A 27,484-nucleotide genomic window follows, 5' to 3' on the forward strand; every position below is an offset into this window, starting at 1 on the left:
GTGGAGGAATCGGTTGACCTATGACCTTGCGATCAGATGTTTTGGGTTCCCATTGGAGAGGCACGTCCTTTCATCTACTAATGGCACGGTTTTTCGGTGCAGTCGCAAAACAGACATTAAACTTATTACACTGAACAGAGATGTCAATGAACGAACGGAGAGATCATAACTTTGCGAAAATAAAAAAAGTAAATTTTTCACTCGAGGGAAGACTTGAACCAAGGACCTCTCGTTCCGCAGTTGCACACGCTAACCACGGGACCACGGCGCACCCGAGCTGACATTATACTTGATGTTGCCTATCTTTCGCATGGACTACTCAGTTTGTATATTTTGCTTATTTTTTTTCATAGTTCCACACAACTTCTTCCTGTTTTCTCGACTGATCTGTGTTCAGTTTTTCAAGGCCTATCCACTGTGCCAACTTGTAACTAAATCTGACGGGGGTGCGATGGGGAGGTTCCCTTGTCAGAGCCATTTGAACCATTTGAGCTACTACTAACAGAAGTGAATTGCCAACAGCAGCACACAGCGGAAGAGCCACTGACACTGTAAGTGCACTTTAACCTTTTTTTTATGTGCTAAATTTCGTAAACCATATTGTAGTCAAGATTTATTATTTTTGTTTCCTTTATTTTTTGCTTGGTGTAAGTAATGGCACTCAGAAAATAAATGTGAGAGTGTATGTTTGGTGAACTTCATCATTGTTTTCTGATGCATCATATTTTAGTTAAAGATGATTATAAAAATAATACACAGCTTTGTATGCTCATATGATAGAAAAAAATGATTTGCTATGGAATACAACTTCTAATTTTAGATGATTTATTGCTAATCTGAAAATATATACAGGGTGGTCCATTGATAGTGACCGGGCCAAATACCTCACGAAATAGCGTCAAACGAAAAAACTACAAAGAATGAAACTTGTCTAGCTTGAAGGGGGAAACCAGATGGTGCTATGGTTGGCCCACTAGATGGCGCTGCCATAGGTCAAACGGATATCAACTGCGTTTTTTAAATGAGATCCCCCATTTTTTTATTACATATTTGTGTAGTACGTAAAGAAATATGAATGTTTTAGTTGGACCACTTTTTTTGCTTTGTGATAGATGGCGCTGTGATAATCACAAACATATGGCTCACAATTTTAGACGAACAGTTGGCAACAGGTAGGTTTTTTAAAATAAAATACAGAACGTAAGTACGTTTGAACATTTTATTTCGGTTGTTCCAATGTGATAAATGTACCTTTGTGAACTTATCATTTCTGAGAACGAGTGCTGTTGCAGTGTGATTACCTGTAAATACCACATTAATGCAATAAATGCTCAAAATGATGTCTGTCAACCTCAATGCATTTGGCAATATGTGTAACAACATTCCTGTCAACAGCGAGTAGTTCGCCTTCTGTAATGTTTGCACATGCATTGACAATGCGCTGATGCATGTTGCCAGGCGTTTTCGGTGGATCATGACAGCAAATATCCTTCAACTTTCCCCACAGAAAGAAATCTGGGGACGTCAGATCCGGTGAACATGCGGCCCATGTTATGGTGCTTCGACGACCAATCCACCTGTCATGAAATATGCTACTCAATACCGCTTCAACCGCACGTGAGCTATGTGCCGGACATCCATCATGTTGGAAGTACATCGTCATTCTGTCTTGCAGTAAAACAACTTGTAGTAACTTCGGTAGAACATTACGTAGGAAATCAGCATCCATTGCGCCATTTAGATTGCCATCGATAAAATGGGGGTCAGTTACCCTTCCTCCCATAATGCCTCACCATACATTAACCCTCCAAGGTTGCTGATGTTCCACTTGTCGCAGCCATCGTGGATTTTCTGTTGCCCAATAGTGCATATTATGCCAGTTTACGTTACTGCTGTTGGTGAATGACGCTTGGTCACTAAATAGAACACATGCAAAAAATCTGCCGTCGTCCTGAAATTTCTCTTGTGCCCAATGGCAGAACTGTACATGACGTTCAAAGTCGTCACCATGCAATTCCTAGTGCATGGAAATATGGTACGGGTGCAGTCGATGTTGATGTAGCATTCTCAACACCGACGTTTTTGAGATTCCCGATTTTCACAAAATTTGTCTGCTATTGATGTGCGGATTAGCCGTGACAGCAGCTAAAACACCTACTTGGGCATCATCATTTGTTGCAGGTCGCGGTTGATGTTTCACATGAGGCTGAACATTTCCTGTTTCCTTAAATAATGTAACTGTCCGGTGAACGGTCCGGACACTTGAATGATGTCCGTGATACTGAGCACTTTACATAGCACACGCCCATTGGGCATTTTGATCACAATAGCCATACATCAACACGATATTGACCTTTTCCGCAATTGGTAAACAGTCCATTTTAACACGGGTAATGTATCAAGAAGCAAATACCATCTGCACTGGCGGAATGTTACGTGATAGCGCGTACTTATATGTTTGTGACTATTACAGCGCCATCTATCAGAAAACGAAAAAAGTGGTCCAACTAAAACATTCATATTTCTTTACGTGCTACACGAATACGTAATAAAAAGTGGGGGTTCTTATTTTAAAAAACGCAGTTGATATCCGTTTGACATATGGCATCGCCATCTAGCGGGCCAACCATAGCGCCATCTGGTTTGCCCCTTCAAGCTAGATGAGTTTCATTCTTCGTAGTTTTTTCGTTTGGTGCTTATTTCATGAGATATTTGGCCTGGTCACTATGAATGGACCACCCTGTATATTTAGAAAATAGCAAAAAATTTACAATTTTCTAAAAGTTTTGAAGTTGTCATGTAATTTGTGTATAAGTGTCATGGCTAATAACTGTAGAACAGATCTGATCCTTAGCTGCTGTTGGTGCTGTTATGTCAGAAGTAAAATTAGTTGTCATTGTAATTTTTTTGAACATAATTTTAAAATATAACTTCTTTTGAAATACCATTAAACCTTTTTTCCTTTTGGTCAAACTTTGTTTTACATATTACTGCCCCCACCTCCACCCTGCCCGCATTATATGAGCTGAGGAAAATGACATTTCAGTAAAATAATAATAATAGTAATAATAATCACAAAAATGTTTAACAGAATGCTAAAAAAGGTCAACTGTTAGTTTAACACTTAAGCTGCTACCAACAATGTTGCTGAGTTATTGGTGTGTAATCTGCCTACCATCATCAAGTTACCGAGCACCGTGCCGTGCACTATACTGATTTTGTTTGAGATCAGCAACAATGATTCATGTTGTTTGAAGTTTTTCATCACAAAAACTAATTACAGTAACCGTAAAAATTGCAGTTTTGTTTGTTAATAATTCTTCTGCTACCAGTCATGGTTTTATTTATTTACTCTTCAAATGACACATTTCGGGAAATAAATCCCAGTTTCAAGTTCATTTTTTGTGTGTATTACGCCATTTCTATGTGATGTTTTCGATGTGTATTTTTTGGACTTAACTGCAGTATATAAGAAATGTGCAATTTTTAGTTGGTTATCGGTCTTTTTGTGTTATTAGTGGCAAAATTTAGAAGAATTTGTACTTACAGTTTTCGTATGGTCTATTTGTGTAGTCTTGCACACACTTTTGAACATCACACACAACTTGCTGTACAGTTTAAACATCGCTAGCAAATTCATTTTATGTTCTTTATTTAGTTAATGGAGTAGTTTGATATTTTGCTCTATTTTTTCCAAATGGATGTATTATGTATGTGTGTTGGTATGGCTGATGTAGTGTGTGTGTTGTGTGTGCAGGCTTTAATGTGCTCTATGTACCTGGTGTTCAAATTTGGGCTTGTCTGTCATAGGTAGAACATGAAGCATTTCTGGCATGTTACCTTGTATATTCTAGAGTCTAAATACGGATCATGATAGCCTTTATATTATGTTTCAGTTTTTGTTGCAGTGCATTAGATGTAGAAAATCCAATTTTTCCTTTGTGATTTTTGAAAATATTCGCAATCTTCTGTGATACATTGCCGGTGTATGGGATACTAGATATACATTTGTTTTCCTCTTTTTTTCCTTCTGTGGTGCAATTTGCACCTGGGTCTTTCTCCACTTTGTCTAGGATTGTGTCAACCATGGAAACATTGTAACCATTGGCAACTGCAATCTTTTTGACTGTGTTTATTTCTTGTTGTGTTTTCTTGGTTCAGTGGTATTTTAGTTGCCCTATGTAGCATTGGCATGGTTCTTAAAATAATACTGTTTCTTGTACAGTTGATAATGATTAGTAATTCTTCCTTATATGGTAAGTCATGAAACGGCTATAACACATTACGATGTGTTCATTAATTTCTGGTACCTTTCACACGTAGTATTTTGCATGAACTGTGCGCTTTCGCGTTAGTGTATTTTTCCTGGTGTCTTGCTTTTAGAGCTAGATGAAACAAAACCCCATTTCTTTCTTAAGCACTGCTCCTGTTGGACTCGTCTACATGCATGTTTCTAGAACTATCATCAACATACTGCAAGTTCTTGATTTGTTTTTCACCTGTCTTTTTGTCTGCCTTTCCTATCACTTCTGGAAAGGATAGATTGCTACTCACTGTAAAGGTGACAAATTGAGTTGCAGACAGGCACAATGAAAATACTGTTACACATTCAGCTTTCGGCCAAGCCTTCACCAGAAAAGAAAAACACACATGCAATCACACAAGCAACCATGCTTCACATATGCATGACCACTATTTCTGGCTGCTTAGGCCAGTGTGGCCTGTGCTTTCTCATGTGAATGTATGTTTATCTTTTCTGATGTTTGGCCGATAGCTTAAGGTGTAACAGTCTTTTCATTGTGCCTATCTGCAACTTAGCATGTCATCTTTATGGTGGGTAGCACTCTATCCTTTCTACCACACACTTTACATTGTTTGATTTTGCACTTGAAGCATGTCTGTGGTTACCCATTGGTCAATTTTATGCTGCTCCTGTGTTGCATTACTCAATCGGTGAAGCTGGTTACCAGACAACATAAACTGGATTTCTCCTCAGTTCAGTTGATCCTATAGCTTTAATGTGTTGCATCCACTACAGGTAGTACTAGCTAAAGTGTACTTACCATGTCAGTGGCTCTTGTGTTGTGTGCTGAGGCTGGCAGTTCATAGATGTTGGTCGTAGCCTACCGAGAGATATGTGGGAGCCAGTGAAAATCATTGAATTTCTTTCAGCAGAAGGTATGAGTTGTTACTTGCTTTTTGAATCTGGAGAGTGCCAGGATAACTATTACTGATCTGGTTATTTTGAATTTTAAGATTGGTTACTGGTTTTTGTTTTTATTTGCTGAATGAAGAAAATTACATAAACTGATGGATTGATTGCCCTGTAGCATAGCCCGAGGCCTGTGTTAGGGCCAGCTACAGTCTGGAACCGGGCGGCCGCTATGGTCGCAGGTTCGAATCCTGCCTCTGGCATGGATGTGTGTGATGTCCTTAGATTCGTTAGGTTTAAGTAGTTCTAAGTTCTAGGGGACTGATGACGTCAGCGTTAAGTCCCATAGTGCTCAGAGCCATTTGAACCTGTGTTAGGCTGGATTGTGAAAATTTGATTGAGAGTTGGTGAAACCAATATATGTGGATGGAAGGGAACTAGATATGCTGACAGACTGCTGTTTAGCATAACTTGATGTATAGGTTAAATCAGAATATGATAGTTTGCTTCTAATTGGCTACAATTAGATTGTCATTATAGACTAATCTTTAGTGTAGCCCGATTGTACATTTGTCGTTGCAATAACCTACTTCCATCTCTTTCTTTTCCGATAATGCCAAAAATTGTAACATTCTCATTAAATTCTAACCTAATACCACAAAAAACACTCTAACCTTACATATGAACCATAAAAAATGTTCAGCAAGCTTTCTGATTGTCTACCGGCAGTTGAATCACGATTCACTGTATTCAGTTTCTGTTATTCATCATGCGAGTTATTACCAATATCGGCATGCAGTGCAACAGGTGCTGACACCGAAAGAGCTTTCTTACCAATAGTACTGCATGCTGTGGTTCCATGACTGCGGAGACGACTATCTTTGGCCTTGAATAACAGTGGCTGACATAAAAACCTACTCACTTCGGATACAATAAATTGTTAAGACCACAATAAGCTTTTGTCAGGAAAAAGCTTTTAATGTGAATAAAATTCACTTTGGTGTGCATAAGGACTTTACCAATGTTTATCCCAATTTATAATTAACAGTCTTCATAGTTGTAAGTGAACCAGAGCACCCTGATCGGTAATGCAAAATGCAATTAGAACGTAATTGTGTAGTAGAGTTGAGGGCACAAAAATACATACATCCAGAAAAGTAAGTGACTGTTGTCACTTGCTTTCCACCTGAGCCATGAGTATAGTTGGAACACAGTTTGTCAGATCATATCTTTTTGCTTTGATTACAGAGAATTCACTGTTTTTTGAAGATTGTCCATGATGTGTAAATAAAATTAATTGGTTTCATTTACTATAAAAGTTGCCAGGTCTACTACCAGGAATACCGTGAAAGAAGACCGTTACCAACTTGATACCCTTACTTTTTACGGAAATCGGATCAGAAAAAAAGGTTTTTCATTCATCAAATGTGTCACTGAAGCATTATTTTTTCTCCCAAGTGTTGCACCTTCTCGTTCAGATTTTAGGAACTGTTAATGATATGTGTTCTGGAACAAATACCTGCTGGAAATATATGACTGAAGTACACAGTTCAGGATTATTACCTTGAAATTGCACTTATTAAGTGACGAGATCAATTACTGTTTGATTCTGTTGTTGGTAATAAGTAAACAGTAAGAACCACATAAAATTTCTACGGGTATTCATCCAAAGTGAGCAGAGTGGAATGATTGCATAAAACAAGTTGTACGAAGAGCAGGTGCCTGACTGGGACTAATTACAAGAATATTAAAGAAATATAATTCATCCATGAAAGACGTGAGTCACGAAATGCCTTTTGAATGATTCTTATATATTGCTCATCAGTCTTGGGCACTAACCTTGTTAAATTAGTTTGTCTGCCGTTCTGTGGTGCTCAGTGTTTTCTCATACCATCTTCCACAAAATTTTGTTAAGCATTTTTGTGAAACTGTCTCATTAAACAAACAATCTCATGATGAATCGCATAGTTTTGTTCTGAATCGTCTCTCTCTTCTACGATTCAGGCATAGTAAGAGTCTCAGATTGATAAATAATGCAATTTAATTGGGCACACTAAAGTTTTCATGGCAACACACCACATGGATGGCTTACACTTTCGTAAGATGATTTGTTTGGAATGAGCCTTTCATTCACCTAGATTTCTCTGGCTATTTTACTTGAAATCTCTCTGGATGATTATATCAGTAATTATGTTTGTTCTAGTGATCAGCAATATGGTTATTAACACTCATACCTGATTTCTTTGATGTAGTCAGAGAATGTGTGTGTGTGTGTGTGTGTGTGTGTGTGTGTGTGTGTGTGTGTGTGTGTCCCACTCCCTTACTCCCAACTTCCATTAGACGACAGTGCAGAACTGTATTGGAGGTCAAGACCTTTACTGCATAGCAATCTCATTGAACACAGCGAGTGTGAATTGTGACATGCTGTAACCATATATAATATTTCAAACTGAATTTCTGTCAGTGTGTGGTGGTATATTCATATTGATCAATACCAGAGGAGTTTTGGAACAGTTATTCATACACTGTCACAAAACATTTTCTAGAACTCGTGTCAAGTACATAGTTATTTCTTGTGACATTATACTCTGAAATTGACCTGAGTTGATCGCATTGGGTTGCTTTGAAGATATACAATATACTACTGCTAGAAGACCAGTTCTTTTACATAACTGATGCAGACTCCAAACAAATTGAAAGGTGCTCTGTCAGGTGTAGTGCTTTTTCTGCTGCATGTGACAACCATAAGGATGAATTCTACGTCTACACATTTACATAACTACTTGGCAATTCACTCTTAAGTACCTGATGGAATGTCCATTGAACCACATTTGGACTATTTCTGTACTGTTTCAACTCTTGAACAGCATGTGTGGAAAAATGAACACTCATTTCTGTTATTTTATTATGATGATCATTTCTTCCTAAGCATCAGGTGGTTATAACTAAACTGATAGTTTTATGAGCTCTGCGGTGCAGGCTGTATACATTGCAGGATGCTGAAACATTATAGGTATGTTCATTACTTGTGCATCTGCGGAATATGCTGAAAAAGTAATAGTTCAACTTCCTGCCATCAGGTGAAGATATGGTGCTGTAAGCAGTCGTAATGTGTAATGTCTCCTGTTTTGACTTCATACCCTGTTTGTTGCTTATCAACACACGTTGACTGCTTTTGTGAAGTGACTGTTGGAGTAAAGGTTAAGAGGGTTGAAAATTTTACGAAACATAAGGGCTGTTGAGAAAAAAGACAATGCCCTGCTGGTAAAGTTGTTTCATCAAAATGGCAGCAACAGCATCACTACATTTCAGGAATGCCACCAACAGATACAGTTGCGAAGAGGCCCATGTCATTAAATGGACTAAAGAATATGATGAATAAATTGGAAGAAACACACAATTAGGTGGTGCAGCAGGGACAGGAAGATGACCCATTCCTTTGGCAGTTATTGGTGGAAATGCTGTAGCTGATAGTGCAGCACATCTCAAATTCAGCAGGAAGTGCTTGAGCTGTTGCAGGAAGTGCTTGAGCAATGTGTCTACCCTAGTCAACTGTTCAAAAGATTTTGTGGTGCATTTTACACTGTTATCCCAACAAGATTTGGAATGTGCACCAAATGGAGCCCCAAGATGGTTACAACGCCATGACTTTGCCCTTTGTTTTTTGGCATGCTTGGAAGTGGAGGACATGCAGCCAGGCAATATTCTTTGGACCGGTGAAGGACATTTTACTCTGCACAGTGCTGTGAATGCACAGAACTGTTGCATATGGGGTTCTGCCTCACTATATATTGTGCAGGAACATCCACTGCACTCAGCTTATGTAAGTGTGTGATGTGTTTTCACAAGCTGATTCATTCTGGTCCATTTTTCTTTGAGAGGATACTTCACGGGCTTCTTTGGTTTACAGTGAAATCTGCACATTACAAGGACCTCCTTGTGCAACACATGCTTTCAGTTTCATAAGAACACATGGACACCACCTGTCACTTGCCAAGTGAAAGATTTGCTTCGAGAAGTCTTTGCTAATGTCTGAATCACCTCTAGGCAATTTCAAGATGCGTGGCCTTCCAGATCTCCCGACCTAAATCCATGTTTCTTCTGGTTGTGGGGATATGTGAAAGATTTTTTCTATTAGGAATATATCTGGACTTGCAGTAACCTTATATGAAGGTAATTTAGTCCATATCCAATAAATGTGCCAGAATTACCATTGCCATGTGTTTGATCATTCCCCCCTTTTCCTGCACCCACACCAAATTCTGACTGCTTACAGCATCATATTTTCACCTGTGTGTGAAAGTGGAACCATAATTTTTTCAGCGTACTCCGCGAGCACGTTGATTAATGAACGTACCTACTATGATTCAGTGTCCTGCAATGTATACAGCCCACACTGCAGCACTCGGAACATGGCCAGTTTTATTACAACCACCCAATAGGCCGGTTTTAATAAAATATTTTTGCATTTAGTGGAGAAAGTTGATTGAAATTTTGTGGAAAGGAGTCACAGTAATGAAAAACACCTTTATTTTAAAGATTGCCATCCCAACTTGCTTGTCACATCCGTGACACTCTCACCCCTGTTTTGTGGTGATACAGAATGAGCTGCCCTTCTTTGGATTTATTCAATGTTCTCTGTCAATCCTATCTGGCAAGGATCCCATACTACACAGCAATACACTAGCAGAGTACAGACAGATGTTGTGTAGACAGTCCTCATTGTGGACTTGTTGCATTTTTTAAGTGTTCTGCCAATATAATGCAATATTTGGTTTGCCTTACCCACAACATTATTTGTGTTATTGATATAGGCTTGTTCAAGTTGTTCATAATTGTAGTCCTAAGTTTTTAGTTGAATTAACAGCCTTTAGATGTGTGTATTTATCGTGTAACCGAAATTTAATAGTTTCCTCATAGTACTCATGTGTATGACCCCACACTTTTCCTTATTCAGAGGCAATGACCACTTTTTGGACCATACAGATACCGTGTCAGTCATTTTGCAGTTGGTTTTGATCTATGAGTATGAACTAAGTTTCAGATCCCCTGTCAATAGCACTAACTACTTCTTGTGAATAAAGAGCTAATTGTGTTTCACAAGAACAGATATTTTCTGAATCTGTACTGACTATGTCTGTAGACTATTTTCTCCAAGTTAATGCATAATTTTCGAACACAGTATATATTCCGAAATCCTACTGCAGATGGACCTCAGTGTTATGGCTCTGTAATTCAGTGGATTACTCTAACTTACTTTCTTGACTAGTGATGTGACCTGTGCAACTTTCCAGCTTTTAGGTACAGATCTTTTGTGGAGTGAGCAGTTGTATATGATTTCTAAGTGTGGAGCTGCTGTCAGCATACTCAGAAAGATGTGTAATTGGTGTATAATTTGGATCAGAAATCGATTTACCTTTTTAGTAATGCTGCTTTAGTGGCACTGGCATCAGTAATATTACCATGGGTATTTTGCAGTGAAGGCATTGATTGTGTCTTACTGCTGGTGTTCTTACCATATGACTTGAATCTCTTTTGATTTGTTGCCAGATTTTGAGACGGTGTTTTGTTGTGGGAGCTATTAAATCATCTTGTGTTTAAGTCCATGCGGAGTTTCAAGCTTAAGTAAACAATTGCAAACCTTGGAAATTTTGTGTTCTTTTGAATTTGGCATGCTTCTGTTTTCTTCCTACAATAGTGTCACCAACACTATTTCTTCGAATGAAAGGTGAAAATCAAATTTTTATTTGCTTTTTTAAGTAGATACATTTTACATTTATTTTGGAAAAATTTGGATCTTTCAGTGTGCAGTGTCACTATAACGACCTTGTGGTCACCTCTACCCTTAATAACTCATAGGAACTACCTACTTAAATTTTTCTACAAAATAAACTAAATGTATCCTTCCTGAACATTGTCAGGTCTTTGTAAAAATGTTGGCGGACCTTGTTTATGGCTTTAGCCATTTCTTAGTAAGTATGGCAGTTTGAGCTTCAGTGCTCTCTATGAATGTTTGGAGCTCTGGTTCTTTCCCAATAGCTACGACAGTTTACAACTACAGTACTGATCCTTTCAGTGGCTACTCTTGCCCTGCGTTCTCTGGGTCTGTAGTACTTTCTGTAATTCCTCGAGATCCCTGACCTAAAATATGGCCCTATCCATTCCACACAGCCCCCCGCTATCCATTTAGCCACCTCCTGTGTGTAGTTGGCCTATGAGATGTTAGGCGGAACCCGAAACCGCACCACCCTATAGCACAAGTCGAGGAATCTACAGCCTACACAGCTGCAGAACCGCCTGAGCCTCTGATTCAGACCCTCCATTTGGCTTTGTACTGAAGGTCCACAATCAGTCCTGTCAAGGATGCTACACATGGTGAGCTCAGCCATCATCTTGCTAACAAGAAGTCTTTGCCAACTGAGACAGCTACCTAAAACTGTAGAGAAACTCACTCCAAAGCAGCATACATCTTTAGTTCTGGAGGGAACTATCACCTGCAGTTTGCCGCACCCTGTGCTCTTCTTGGCAATCTGAAGCACCTGTTCCATATCTGTATTGTGGCAACTATATCACTAAGGGCCCGCATTACGTGCCTAATATTGCCCCTCCAAGTTAACAATAATCCTGCCCTCAGTGAATGCCCAGATCTTGAGGCTGTGAGGCTTCCTCTGAAACAGAAGTGACTGCATGTGGTTCAGGACCTTTTATCGGCCACAGGTAGCACCTGAAATCTGTTTGTCAGACTAACCAGGAAGGCTTTTCGATCCCTAGCCCCCCTCCCCATGCAGAAGGTCTTCCACTGCCCATCACACCTCAAGTGACCTCTGACTTGACCATGGGTGAGGAGTCACCCTCAGTGGGGGCAGTAACCAGGGTGGTCACAGCAGTGGACGGATTGGAGTATATGTGGGACCTGCTGGACATCATATGGATTTGGTTCCACACAGTGATGGCCTTTGGTAACAGCCTCAAGCTCTGTGACCAAAGCCAGCACTGCCTGGCACTGTGAGTGTGGGGTCTGCTCGCGTTTGAATGCAGCAATCACAGTCGCTATCCGCACTAAAGGTGGAATTATACACTAGACAGTAATTAAAACGGAAATGTGGCTACACAAATGTGCAGGAAATTTAAGAATTTAAACTGCACAAAAGAAATCAAAGTAAGTCACTTCTTAACAGAAGCTCATTACAACTCACAAGCTAAATCCTGTACTGTGATGTGCTGCTGCAGAGAGTGAAGCTGCCGCCCAGTTGACAAGTTGTGTGACTGACTGCCTGTGCACAGGGAAACAAATGACTCTCACAATACAAATGGCAGAACTATACACTAGAAATAACTAAAGCATGGAACTACTAGATACAGAAAGAGTTTTATCTGAAATGCACACAGTAAACCACAATAGGTCAATTTTCTAGCTCGTATTGTGTGATTTTAGGCAGTGAAAGAATTTAATATTTCATCACTATAAGCTGACTATCTTCAGTTTTCAATTTATTGATTTTCATTTAGAACTTCATAGCTTCTTGACGATTCAGGAAACAAAATGTTTCTCTTAAACATTATGGAACATATCTCACACCATGCCTACACCTTCTTCTTCTTCTGCTTCTGCTTTTGCTTCATCATCATCATCATCCCTCAGCATCATACATGCTACATGCCATACAGTACTGTTGAATAGCATGTGACAATATCTACTTTTTTGTGTAAGATTTCATTTCCATTAACCATTAAGAGTGCATTTATCATGTGGCAGTACATTTTTTTTGTATCAATATAACCTATCGTGGCCATGAATCATTGAGTGTGCATTGCCCGTTCGCTGTCTTGGAGATCTAAATGATTAGGGTAATAATGCTCAATTCTTTGGTATTCTCTGATATCCCTGATACTTGGGTACAGCAGTCTGCCACAGTGCTAGGCTCCACGAGTTAAATTTTCTGAAGAATCCAGCAGGTAACTCAAGTCACCTACTCTCCCGTACTATACATCCCAGCATTCGTTGGGGAAGGAGATGAACATGGCTCCTATTGTGCAATGAATATAAGTGAAATGGTAGATATTTTATGTTCTTTGTGAGCTCTGGAGAAGAAATATTGAAATGAGAGATAAATATCAGTGCAAAAATAATGGTTGGTAACATAGCTAAACTTTAGGAAATCAATGCATGTGATTATAATCATCTTGTGATTACACCATACTGAAACAGCTTTCCTGTTTCATAGTTCATTTTTGCATTTTCTGCAACATCGCCTCTTAATTAACCAGTACATGGATTTATGAAGACTTACTATTTCCCTGTCAGTCAAATTTGTCTGAACTAGGCATATACAAAAAAATGAATTTTGCAGTAAATGAGCATTTACAGTTTGTATTAGACATTTATTGTTAGTTTTTCGACAGAGTAGCTCACTACTTCCCAATCAAGAGTCGCATTTACCTGCCATTTGTGGTGTGAGAAAACTTGAAACCATAACTTTACCATCAGAAGATCTTGAGTTTCTGAGCCCCGTGCCAGTATGATTGCGGGCATGGACTGGCATGTGTAGGTTTTCAAGACCACAGCCAATAAATCAATAAAAGAGGAGCTACCATTCAAAGTGGCTGAAGACAAATTTCTTATTTTTTTATTTTTTTTTTTTTTTTTTTTTTAAAAAAACACCTATATTACAAGAAGTCAGGACTTCAATTCCCTGCAGGCAATGAAATAAATAAATGGTGAAGGCTGAAAATTTTGCCAGGCTATGACTCAAACCTGGATGCTCTACTTGTCTAGAAAAGATGGCATTAACTGCTTCGGCCTTCCGGACATGCATGCAAGTAGCGCCCCCTTCGATTAACCACACTGCTTGTAGCATTCGCTGAGTCCCACAGAGGTTTGGAAGATGTGGTGCCTCCCAATGAAACTAACTAGAGTGGTCTCTGCTAATATATAAGTATGAGTGAGGATGGTTCTAGGTACTTTCAGCGTGGATGCACCATATGTTTCGAATCCCTGTGGGACGTGGTGAACGTTGTGTGTGGTGGGGGTAATGGAAGGGAGCACTACTTGCACATAACAGGTTGAGAAGTTGAGTTTGATGGAGAGCGTGTCTGGATGGCCAAGGCAGTTAATAGAGAGAAGCGGAGCATCTGGCGAGCTGGCACAAATTTTCAGCCTTCACCATTGATTATTTCAGTGCCTGTAGGCGACTGGAGTCCTGATTTCTCATAATATAGTTAGTTTCGGTTGCTACACCAGCAGTGGCATGTGTTCTGTTGAACATGTCTGACATAAAAGACATTAGATACCTATATAAAAAAAATTAACAAAGGAAGTGCCATCTGCAAAGTTGAAACAACATACTTTTCCTCTTTGTTCATTGTTGAAATGGAAGAAAACTAACAACGATAGGTTCAAAGACATTGGTCAGTTTGCTGTAATAAAATGTAGAAACCATGTGTGTCAAAAAACATGACAATGTAAAGAAACTAGAGAGATTTTTTTGATCCATCATTAGAAGAAACCTGAGAGTTCAGTAAGAAGGCCCCTAGAGTGTTGCTGTGAACATGACAGTGAACCACATCGACATATGTATGCCACAAGCCACCATACAATGCATGGTGATGGTTACCCTGTACCTCTATAGGTCATTTCCTTTCCTGTTCCGCACGCACATGGAGCGAGGAAAATGTGACTGTCAATTTGCCTCTGTAAGAGACTTGCAATGTACATTGGCGGCAGTAGAAACATCCTGCAGTCAGCTTCAAATGCCGGGTCTCTAAATTTTCTCAGTAGTGTTCCTAGAAAAGAATATCGCCTTTCCTCCAGGGAGTCCCATTTGAGTACTCGCAGCATCTCCATAACAGTTGCGTGTTGTTCGAACCTACCAGTAACAAATATAGCAGCCTGCCTCTAAATTGCTTTGAAGTTTTCATTTAATTCCAAACACGTAAGCAGTACTTGGGAATGGGTTGCACTGGTGTCCTACATGTGCTCACCTTTACAGATGTACCACACTTTCCTGGAATTCTTCCAATAAACCAAGTCTATCCTTCACTTTCCCCACTGCAGTCCTTACATGGTCATTCAATTTCATATTGCTTTGCTGCATTATACCCAGATATTTAATTGATGTGACTGTCAAGCAGCACACTATTAATGTTGTATTTGAACATCAGGGGGGTTTGTAAAATTTGAAATTTTCCCGGCGAACCAACTGTTCAAAATGATTTTGGGTTTGCAGCCGGTCATCATAAACTTCATTGCACAATATTTCGGCTGGACAACTGCTAGCCATCTTCAGGTGAGCCGAACGAGTACTGATGAAGACGTTCTCCGCTCCAGCTTATATAGTGCGCTGATAGTACTGCCGCACATGCATTACAGTCGCGTAGAAAGAAGGGCCAAACCACCCAGCGACAGCGCCCTCGCTGGTGGAACTGCAATACTCAGCTGCTGTCGGTATTGTCGCTGGCCACAGCTATTGAAGTCTTCTGCCGTCTTCGTCTCGAGCAAATTTCAGAGGTGACGGGATTCCATGCGTTATTCAATTGGTAACCACTGTCACTGTTCATTATATTTCCCGCAATGCATATTTCAACGGATTCTTTGATAATGGAGTCCCAAAAAGTTGTTGCTATGGCCAAAATCAAAGTTTTGTCGTACTCCATTCTGTCTATTGTTAAGCCCACTCACACTAATTTGTATTTGCATTCTTCAAGTTGCCATCACCCATCCCAGACGATGAGTGTACTTAAAATCCTTGTGCACAGGACACACACGGTTTTGGATGCAGAGAATTTGCTTACGGAACTTGCACATTTGAGGACGGTGTTCAGAGACAATGGGTATTCGACGCGGCAAATTAACAGGGCCTTCTCAACTAGAGCCAGAAACCAGGAAGGGGATAAAGAGGAGAACGCGCCAGCCAAGTCCCTAGCGTTTCTTCCCTTCGTTGGAAATATCTTCTTCGAGATAGCGAGGATTCTTAATAATTTTCATGTGAAAGTGGTTTTCGTCTGCTTTCTAAGATTTTGGATTTGCTGGGGTCAACGAAGGATGATTTTTTACTGCGGAATGTGGGAAATTACAAAATACCATGTCAATGTGGTATGGCCTATATAGGACAGACAACGCGTACAGTGGAAGAGCGTTGTACAGAACATCAATGTTGCTCTCGCCTACTGCAACCCAGTTAAGTCTGCAGTTGCAGAACATTATATTTCTAACCAACATTCAATGGAGTATGACAAAATTTTGATTTTGGCCACAGCAACAACTTTTTGGGGCTCCATTAGTAAAGAATCTGTTGAAATACGCATTGCGGGAAATCTAATGAACCGTGACAGTGGTTACCAATTGAATAACTCATGGAATCCCGTCATTTCCGAAATTTGCTCGAGACGGAAGATGCCAGAAGACTTTGACAGCTGTGGCCAGCGACAATACCGACAGCAGCTGAGTATTGCAGTTCCACCAGTGAGGGCGCTGTTGCTGGGTGGTGTGGCCCTTCCGTCTCCACGACTGCAACGCATACGCGGCAGTATTATCAGCGCACTATATAAGCTGAAGCGGAGAATGTCTTCGTCAGTCCTTGTTCGGCTCACCTGAAGATGGCTGGTAGTTGTCCAGCCGAAATATTGTGCAATGAAGTTTACGGCAACCGGCTGCAAGCCCGAAATCTTTTTGAACATCAGGGGTTTGTTTTTTCTTACTCATCTGCATTAACTTCCATTTTTCTGTGTTTAGATGGTGGTGGTGGTTAGTGTTTAACGTCCCGTTGACAACGAGGTCATTAGAGACGGAGCGCAAGCTCGGGTTAGGGAAGGATTGGGAAGGAAATCGGCCGTGCCCTTTCAAAGGAGCCATCCCGGCATTTGCCTGAAACGATTTAGGGAAATCACGAAAAACCTAAATCAGGATGGCTGGAGACGGGATTGAACCGTCGTCCTCCCGAATGCGAGTCCAGTGTGCTAACCACTGCGCCACCTCGCTCGGTCTCTGTGTTTAGAGCTAGCTCATCACACCAACTAGAAATTCTGTGTAAATCGTCTGTTCTCCTATGGTCACTCAGTGACAACACCATTCTGTACGCTGTAATCAGCAAAAAGTCGCAGACTGCTGCTCGTCCTGTCCAGCAGATCATTTATGTTTATAGAAAATAACAGCAGGTTTACCACACTTACCTGGGGCGCTCCTGACTGTGTGTGTGTGTGTGTGTGTGTGTGTGTGTGTGTGTGTGTGTGTCTATTGTTGACGAAGGCCTTAATGGCTGAAAGATTTATTTTTGACAGTCTTATTGTTGTGCCTATCTGCGACTCGGCATCTCCGCTACATGGTGAGTAGCAGCTATCCTTTCCATAATAGTGTCACAGTATATCATGTGAGAAAAGAGCCAGCTGGGCTTCACACAAGCAATGCTTTCTGAAATTGTGCTGATATGTGGTCAGAAGCTTTTCCGTCTCAAGGAAATGTATTGTATTGGAACTAAGAATATATTCAGGAATTCTGCAGCAGACTGATGACAAGGATATTGATCTGTAATTTTGTGTGTCCAGTCTTTCACCCTTCTTGTATACAGAAGTCCCTGCACTTTCCTCGAGTCGCTTGTGACTTTGCACTGGGCGAGATATTCACGATAAATGTAAGCTACGTAGGTAGCGACTGACATAGTGTACTCTTGATGAAAAGTCTAATTGGAATTCCATCGAGACATGGCAGCTTAGTTCAGTTGTTTCTGTACGCCAGGGATACTTATTACTGTGTCCTCCGTAAGGGAGTCTGTGTGTGATGACCAGATAGTGGTATATTCATACAATTCTCCTTTGTTAATGGTTTCTTAGATGTGAAATTAAACTTCAGCTTTCCTTTTGCTATCTTTTACTGGCACACCAGACTGGTCAACAAGTGACTGGATATAGAAGCCTTCGACCCACTTAGCGAGTTTATGTGGGACAAGAATTTTCTCTGGCTCTTGGCAAGATCTTTTGTTAAGGTATGACGGAGATAGTTGGTGTACGCTTCAGGAATTGATATTTTTACAGAAGACAAATTTCTACTGACTTTTGACTGTCGTCATTTGAATGTTCTCTTTTGAGCCGAAAGTGCAGCTGCAGTTCCCTAAGGAAACAATTTATTAAGTTATTGTCTATTCAGTAGGTTAAAGTAAACTAGAACATTACTGCTATAAAATAATTAATCTATACATGTTCAGTAGAAATGTTTTTGCACCGTTGTTTTATGTATGAAGAGATCATTTTTGAAATATAATTTCATGAGACATCAGCAGTGTATACAGTTAAAGAAATTAAATAAAATGTGTTTTCAGAAAATTTTGTTTTTGTAGATGTTGACGTTTGTGAAAACAATCCACAGTTTGAGGAATTCCCTGAATTGGGTATAAGTTCATGCCCACTGTGATGCCATTGTACTAGTTACTCCAGGAGGTTGAATAAACGATGACATTTTTGTGAAATGGATGTAACATTTTATCAGAACACTTCCCCTGCGAGACCTGTCCTCCTGTTAATGGAGTCTCATGGTCTGCATTTGTCTCTAGAAGCACTGAAAAAGTGACATCATATTACTTACCTTTACATCACGTACGACTCATCTACTGCAACCGGTAGATATCAATATCTGCATTCATTAAAATTTTCCAGGAAATTTGAACTCAATTAACATGTGAGGAGGAATCCTGGAAAGGCACCAAGCAGGTATGATTTTCATGCACTCGTCAACGCATGCTATGAGAAATCCCTCTGTCCTCAGATAATTAATACTGGGTTCAAGAAGATTGGGGTACACCCTTTTAACAGAGGTACAATTCCTTTGGAGGTTCTAGCACTGTCTTCAGTCTCCAATAAACCAGTTTCTGATGTTAATCAGTCCTCAGAGGAAGAGAAAATGCTGCCCATTTCTGTAAGCGAACAATTCCCAGTGAGGAACACTCACAGGAAGTGACAGTATACAAAAATTCATACCATTTCCTGAACTTCGTGCAATGCTGATTCTGAACATGGCCTGTCTTCTAAAACAACCACAGAGAAAAAATGGGGAAGAAATGCTAAATTTCGTGTCCACAGTACATATCCTGTGTGCAGTTTGTACTATAAATATGATACACATAATTACACGGAAGCAGAGTGGACACAGTGTTGCTTCTGTGTTCAGAGGTACAAGAACAGTGTGAGAATATAGGGGATGACAATGATGGAAGCACTTACATGTGCAGATAAATCTTTTTGTTTGAGCAAAAAGACGTTGGTTTATCATTTTGTATTAGGTTAAGTAATTGATCTACATGCTGTGTTCTTTACTTTTTGTACATCCCCTATCCCCCTCCCCTCCTCACCTGCCCTCCTCCCATGTTAGATATGAGTTTCTTTAGGTGAAATAGATTGTGTGGATTTTGCCGTTTGGGTTTGTTATTCCATTAATATGTTAGCAGTATTAATGCAGTGTAGTTGAACACAATGTAATATTAGGAGCTGGTAGTTTCGTATATTTTATGTTCATTGTTTTTGGTCTCAGGGAATTAGGATACCATTTACGCAATTAGAATACCACTATCTTGGATTTAGAAATCATGTGACATGTGGAGGAGCCATTGTCATAGAATTAATTTCTACAGCTTTTCACTATATTTGTAAAACTTAAAAATACTCAGTCAAATAAAAAATATATACTCTAGAAAGTTCAATCTGTCTTCCGGAGTTGAGACCTTCTTTCATTTATTAACATTGCTTTTTCGTTTATGAACATTGCACAACAGTAGCTGAAAAATATTTTGGCATTAGATGTCCGTACCCCACTGTGTGAATGGATAATAAATTAGTGGCCAAATAACTTACTGATGTGGAAAAGTTATCTAATGATTTTTATTTGATTCAGTCAGTGTACTAACAGTTGTATACTTTTGTCTACTCTTAACATTTTGTAATGCATCAGCAGGTGATTACTGCTCACTTGGTGAGTACAGGTCTTTTTTAGGCAGTGAGCTTCATATACATGATTTTGTGAAATGATTAGATAGAATATTGCAGTCAGATTATGTCATACATAATTAAAATAAAGATTAATTTTTCAGTTACAAAAAGAAAACCGATTTTAATGCATCTTTAGTAGTTATAAATTTACAGGCACAAAATTCTGCTGTATGTGGTTATATTGCTGACTCTATTCTTACACACATCACTGACAAATTGTAGTTGTTCATTGAGGATAAATGATGATGTATGTTTCTAGGTCACCTGATTACACTAACAGTTTGGGCCGTACTGGAATGCTACATGTACCAGAACAGCACTATGGGGAAGTAGCAAATAGTGTCAATAATGGTAGTTATGGTCCTCAAAGGAAAGTATCTCCCTCCACAACTAACCGAAGCAAAGGAGCTTCAAAAGGTGATGGTGCTAACAGTTCTTCCAGTAAGAGCTTTGCCTGTACAGTCTGTGGTAAGGGATTAGCTCGTAAGGACAAATTAGTTATTCATATGCGCATCCATACCGGTGAGAAACCATATATTTGTGAAGTGTGTAATAAGGCATTTGCTCGCCGTGATAAACTAGTGATTCATATGAACAAAATGAAACATAGAACACCAACCAACATAGCCCCTTTAGGCAAACGTTCAATAGTACCTGACAAGAATGGTATGTTGATGCAACAACAGCACCAGCAGCAGCAACAACAGCAGCCATCACAGTCGCAGCAGCAACCACAGCCTCAGCCCCCACCACACCAGCAACCTCAGCAGCAACAGTCACCACAACAGTCACTTGTTACAGATAAGAAATCATTATCAGTGAAATGTGAAGATGATGATATACCAAGAGGTCTTCCTCTACCTCCACCACAACAGCAGAACATTAGTTGGAGCTGTGAACTTTGTGGTCGTATGTTCTCAACTCGAGATGATTGGATGGCACATGCAAAAAGTCATCTAGACGACAAAATGATTAGTAACATGCATCATCCACAACAGCATCTTAGCAATGGAAATCCGTGTAGCAGTGGTGTTGTAGTCCCCACATCAGTGCCTGCACCACCAGCTCCTTATTTTTCCCCTCATGTACCACACCATGTGCAACCATATGGTGCTAGTGCACCAGAAAGGCATTTTTGCTTAGTATGTCGCCAAGACTTCACGAATAAGACTGATTTTATGTTCCATGTGCGTACTCATTTTGTTGAAGGGAAGCCACCAGAGTTTGACATGCTTGGCAAGAGTAATCTTGTGGATGGATCTGGTCTGTGCACTTGAACGTTAAATATATGTAATTACATACTATTTTTACAATGGAAAATTTTGTATTGTTTGCAGATATTTAGTGCAATGTGTACTGTCTTTTTATGAAGGACACTATTTTTTATGTCATGTGGAATGTATACTAATAAGTCATAGTTGTTTTATAGCATTTTCTGTGTGCTGTGGGTAATTGTCGTGGCCCTAATTATGTTGCAGGAAATTCAGTTGGCTAAATGATTGACAGGTTTTTATGAGAAGACTTTTTGAGCTATCTTATTTTTATACTAGTTATCCGGTCATTGTTCCTACAATCTCCTGAATTGATTAATTGCTTCAGTTTTTTTGAGTGGCATTTGCTGTGATGTGGTTACATATATCTTTTTTATAATTGCATTGTAGTCAAAGTTGCAGCATGGTTGCGTGTTGGTGTCTTTTAGAAACTAGTTGGCTATGAAAATCTTCGAATTTTAAGTTTTGAAAAAGTGTTGATACACCTAATTTTATAGTTGGTGTAATAGTAAGGCCCTGAGAACAAGAGAGTATTTCCGTAATGTAATACATATCAACGCGATGAGTACACCTTACAAAAATCTTTCCTCTATCAAGTTTGAAAACTGGTTTCAATAAGACAATCAATATGGTTTAGTAATCTCTGAAACTTAGTCATTGATCAAAAACTGGACAATAGTATGTTGGTTACAGATTTGTTAACAAATCATCCTTTATACAGATGTTGTAACAACACAGGGTAAAATTTGATTTAAACAATGTAATGGATGAAAGCTTTGAATTGGATACCTAACAGCATTGGGAACATAATTGATTCCATGGTAAGTTGTAAAGTGCATGAATGTACTATTACAACACGTACTATTTTTCAGTAGACCAGCAATTATACTTCTGTTGTTCAATGAAACTGCAGAAGACTTTGATCAGAATAAGGACTAACATCTGTGAATAACTTCTTTCCTAATTTATTTCTATTAAATTGTGTCTACGATGATGTGTTGCTACTTGGAAATGGTTTTTTTTCCAGTGCATGTAACAGTCTTCCTCACTCTGGTGCTTGTTCCTGTAACGTGCAGTTTTATGTATTTAATTTTATTGTGTTGTGGATATTAGTTATCTTTATCTTTATTTGAATGTTTTATTGTGTTGTATTTTTTATACACTTTATTGTGTAAATGTGTTCCTTCTCAGATAAGTTGTACACTTGAGTCAAAAATTATAGATACTACATAGTTATTTAGTTACTTACTTGAAAAAGAGTGATTAATTACAAAGACTGAAAAGATGTTGCATTGTTTTTCTTTACAATTTTTTTAGAAGGCTATATTTAGTAAAAAAAATTATTATTTTATGAGGTATATGGCAGGTGTACTGCAGAATTTTCTTTGCAGTGACATTCTATTGCGTGTGTGTTTTATCATTATGAGACATATCACTTCAGAGTTTTCTCTTAGCTGAACATCAGTTTCTCTTAATTTTTGCAGCTAAGAATAGCTTTGCAGAGTTCAGAATTATACATTTTCCTGCTTCAGATATGCCACAACCTCAAGGACTTGACAAATATTGATCATTATTTAACTATCTGTGGCTTAAAATTTTCGTTCTTGATTTATTAACAGATGATTCCTCTTACAGCACATTCGAACTTTATCCCTAATGCAAAGCTTCATTCTATTGTCATGTGTAATGTAAACACTAATCCTATATATGAGGCTATACATTTCCAATATTGCATACTTTAAAACAACATGAAGAAATTTTAACTGCCTTCAGATAATTTTCCTGAGCAATCAACATGCACAGATCTTTATTGAGAGCACTGCTGTGAAATGTAATGGCTGATGGCATGATTTGATTTACCATTGAAAGTTTGTGCTAGCATTTTTCTGTCACCGTCATCTGAAACTTATCTTGCTGATATGAAATATACTCACTGCCTTCATCATTGGGAAGAGGCAGCAAGTAAAGTAAAGAAATCAGTACCGCATTCTTGACCTCTGAGGTGTTGTAGGTGGAATCTATGTATACCCTAAGATATAACCGAAGTGGAAAACAATCATCTCTTTTTAAAAAACAGTTTTTCTTGGCTGTAAAGCACTGTGTCAAAAGAAATGTAATTTGAAATGTAAAATGTTCTGGCATTGGTTTTGTATGTATGTCTGGAGAACTGCGGGATCTGAGGATTTGTTTCTCCCTTTTGTGTTCCTATCATAGTTGACAGTGACTTAACGATTCAGCTTCAGGTGGGCAGTGTCTGTGTACAGTTGACAGCTGTCTGTCTGGTGATGATGATTATTATTTGATTCAGTGATATTTGACTTCCAGCAGTCTATTTGTTGGCCTTTTTTTGTGGAGTAGTGTAAGTTATTGTTGTTATTATTATTGTTATTGTCGGAAGTATCATAATGTGTTGATAATACGTGTTAATTTACCTTAATTCAAGCTGTAATGCAGTTGCTTTGCTCCTGTAACTAATGTTATGTGCCAGTCATCATTTCCTGCCAAATGTTGTGATAGCTAAAACATATATCTGCTTTTTTTTTTTGCCCCCTCTTAATAACAACTTGAGGAGATTGCTGCTGATCTTCTTGTTGAGTACACCTAATCCACACATGGAAGTAAAGGTGCAGAATACTTGTTAGTAGTGCACATACTCTCATGCTTACCCATTATGGCCATAAAGCCAAGCAGACATCATAGGTCTTCAGAATATGTATTAGATAATTTATGTTTCTAGATCCACCAGAGCAGGATGTTAAACTTCGTTTTATTTATTTCATCTTTTATACCTATAGACGTATTCTTGTGTAATATTTAAATCAAGCCTGCTGCTGTTTCCACACATATATCAATTTGTATAGTCTATGACTGTTTTTATTCAGTTTAACATATTTGAACTATAGTGGCTGTCACGAAAATAGGCACATCAAGGTCATCTCACTTTCTTTCACTGTTGCCAGTTAGAGATAATTTCAAAAGTTGGTAAAAATTGAAAGAAAAAAAAGACTGACATCTCTGTTTTTGGTCTAGAACATGATGCAGTAGATTATAAAAGAAAATTCTTTCCAGCTGCTACAGAAAAAACACACTAATATTATAAGAAATTTTAAAGAAAAATAATTTTTAGTTCAGCCTGTTGATAAGACAGATCCACTGACATTTTTGGACTGAAAAATATATGAAATTCTGAAGGATTAGAGATGCATGTGGTACAAATTTTATAATGAAAATATAAAAGTATTCATAGGTGTGAAACTGTTCCGCCCATGTAACGAAAAATGTCGTCACCGGTGAATTTGTGTTCTGTTGGACTTAGTAACTTCCCCTAAGAAAACTATAAAATTAATTTTGGTAACCTTGGAGACATCATTGTTGTATAATTTGACTTAAGAGACTCAGTGCGCAGCAGTGTGCAAGTACTTGAGTGCCGCTGCCGGGATTTTTGTTCAGGCGGCTCACCTTAATATGCCAAGAGTATTCCCTACCTTCTGAATTTTTTTTATTTTTGTCTCTTACTGACCGTTCACCGCAGCAAATCGTCACCCAGTTTGCTGATACACACTACAGAAAAAATAACTTTATGTACTTACAGACCACTACTTCTGTTGAAGTCGAGCAAAATACGTTTCCCCCCCCCCCCCCCCCCCCCCCCCCCCACACAGCTCGTGGTCATGCAGTAGCGTTCTCGCTTCCCCAGGTTCCCGGGTTCGATTCCCGGCGGGGTTAGGGATTTTCTCTGCCTTGTGATGATTGGGTGTTGTGTGATGTCCTTAGGTTAGTTAGGTTTAAGTAGTTCTAAGTTCTAGGGGACTAATGACCATAGATGTTAAGTCCCATAGTGCTCAGAGCCATTTGTACAAAAATACTTTTTTTCCGTATGATTCTGTGAAATGGAAGTTTTATCACAGTATACTCAATTGTCTCCAGCAAGCAATAAGTATGTTGTACTCAGAGCTTCATTATTGCAGCTGCAGTATCTCTAAATTCCATTAACAATTTTCATCCAACCTTACACTTTCTGAAAAAGAAAAAAAACTGAAAGTGGAGAAGATAAACAATGGAGGCCTCTGAGCCAGAATAATTTTTCTTTTTTTTTCCACCAAGATCACCCTGCAGTTTTCTAGCTGTCGGATATTCTGATCAATTGCGGTATCTGAGTGTAGTTCTATACACTAACTTTTTTTGTCAAAATCGTAAAAAAATGTACATTTCCATTTTCTTTTATATCCTTTTCTTGGAGAATCAAAACACATGCTCACACTTAGAGACTATTCCAAGGCTACTACTCTCTTCACATTGCATAGAGTTGATTCCAAAATACCACAAGGTTTTCCGTCATTTTATGAACTTGTGCAAAATTTGTGTTTTTCTAGTTTCTTCACTGTTAGCAGGATCAGTAAACAACTTCAGTGCATTCAACATTGCTTCTGCATTTTTTTCACTACTACACACGTCAGTGCACCACTTCACGGAAGACTGAAACCACACGTTTAACACACAGTATCGACGGAAAAACATAACATTCAGCTAATACTGACCTGCTGCACAGCTAGCAGTGTGGCAACAAAGCTATGAGGTGAGGTGGGCAAATAACAGCTTTTAAATTCTGCGGACTGCAGACAGCGGGTGAAACCTTGAGGTGGCTTAATTTCGTGATGGTCACTCTAGTCTTCATATATAAATTTTGTTGAAGTAAAGCCTTCAGCCTCTCCAGTGGCTTATTAAAGCACACAATTTTGTTTGATTGTTCTGCGAAATTACTTATTCTTACATTATTACAAATAAAACACTTAATCTTTTAGCTGACATTACTGCTGGTTGATTTAGTAACTGCCCTGTCAAGTCACAAATAGCTGTACATGTACTTACAATGTGAAAAAGACGGAACATTGGTTAATCTCCCAGTGGTTAAGAAACCTTTCAGTTGAATACTAGTTTGCCTTGGTTTTAGTTGTTTGCATATTGTTTTCCAATCCATGGAAAACTAACATACTCAAAATATGCTTAACAATACACACACATTATAATTGTTTCAAGTTTAACTCCTATGCAAACAATTACTGTCTGTTCCATTTGAATGTACATGGGTACCAGGGGAAAATTATTGTTTATATAATGTGGGCATGTTTTGATACACATGTTAGAACTTGTGTCTGAAGCTGGACAGTTTTTACTATAATGCAAGAGAAACAGTGAAAGGCCCTACTCATAATTGAAAGTCAATACTGAACCTCAAGAAAGTAGAATTAATTTGTATTTTGTCCATAGTATATGATCTAAGTAAAATTTCTTAAAGGAAGTCTGAAGCATAATTTATTGAGACATTGAAAATGATTCTTATTATGCCCAGAATTGTACTAAAGGTAGCTAATGTTAAAAATTCTTTTTTACTGCAACTAACAATAATGTGTGACAGGTTTTTTCATCAATAATATGCCTTTGAAGTGGTACACTGTGTGGAAATTGTGTGTTTGAATTATGTTTAATACTAAACAAATGTCAACTTGATAACTGACTAATTTACTTCAAATATAAGGTGATGCCGTTATAAATGAATAGCTTGAGAACCCTAAACATTCATCTTGCTGATGCATAGAGTTTGTAGTTTTGAACCTGAGGAACACAGTATGTTAGAAGGCAAAATTCCTGGTAACTTGATTCCGTAAACATCTACTAACATTTCTGTCACAGTCATGTCTTGTAAATGGTTTACCTGGTTATCTTGGTTTCCTAGTAATACTGTCCTAACAGGGACAAACTTTGACTGTCATGGAATCTCTTGCAGTGTTTTATTGTTACTGTTGATTTTAGTAGGAATGTGTTAGGTAACACTTAAATTTTTGCGTCGACCCATGTTACTTGCATCTAGAAAACACTCTCTCTCTCTCTCTCTCTCTCTGTCTGTGTGTGTGTGTGTGTGTGTGTGTGTGTGTGTGTGTGTGTGTCCCACACGCACACACACACGAAAATATGAAACGAAAAGTTTATGTGAAATTGAACTAGCTACTTGTCACAGTAACCACATCGATATCTATGTCTTATCTGTTGTGATGAATAAATATTTATGCGAAGACTTGAACTTGGATTTCCT

The 27,484-nt window shown here is 38.7% G+C and overlaps 1 protein-coding gene across 1 annotated transcript in view; it reads left to right on the plus strand.

Moving 5' to 3' along the window:
- Positions 1-22,607, plus strand: part of LOC124595995 (zinc finger protein 2) — a 62,957-nt gene extending 40,350 nt beyond the window's left edge. The window contains exon 4 of the mRNA XM_047134941.1: positions 20,382-22,607. Coding sequence (XP_046990897.1) covers positions 20,382-21,399 — 1,018 coding nt within the window. The 3' untranslated portion in view covers positions 21,400-22,607. The remainder of the gene's footprint in view (positions 1-20,381) is intronic.
- The last annotated feature ends 4,877 nt before the right edge of the window (positions 22,608-27,484 follow it).

Source organism: Schistocerca americana, chromosome 2 (assembly GCF_021461395.2).
Source record: "Schistocerca americana isolate TAMUIC-IGC-003095 chromosome 2, iqSchAmer2.1, whole genome shotgun sequence".
NCBI classification, from domain to species: domain Eukaryota; kingdom Metazoa; phylum Arthropoda; class Insecta; order Orthoptera; family Acrididae; genus Schistocerca; species Schistocerca americana.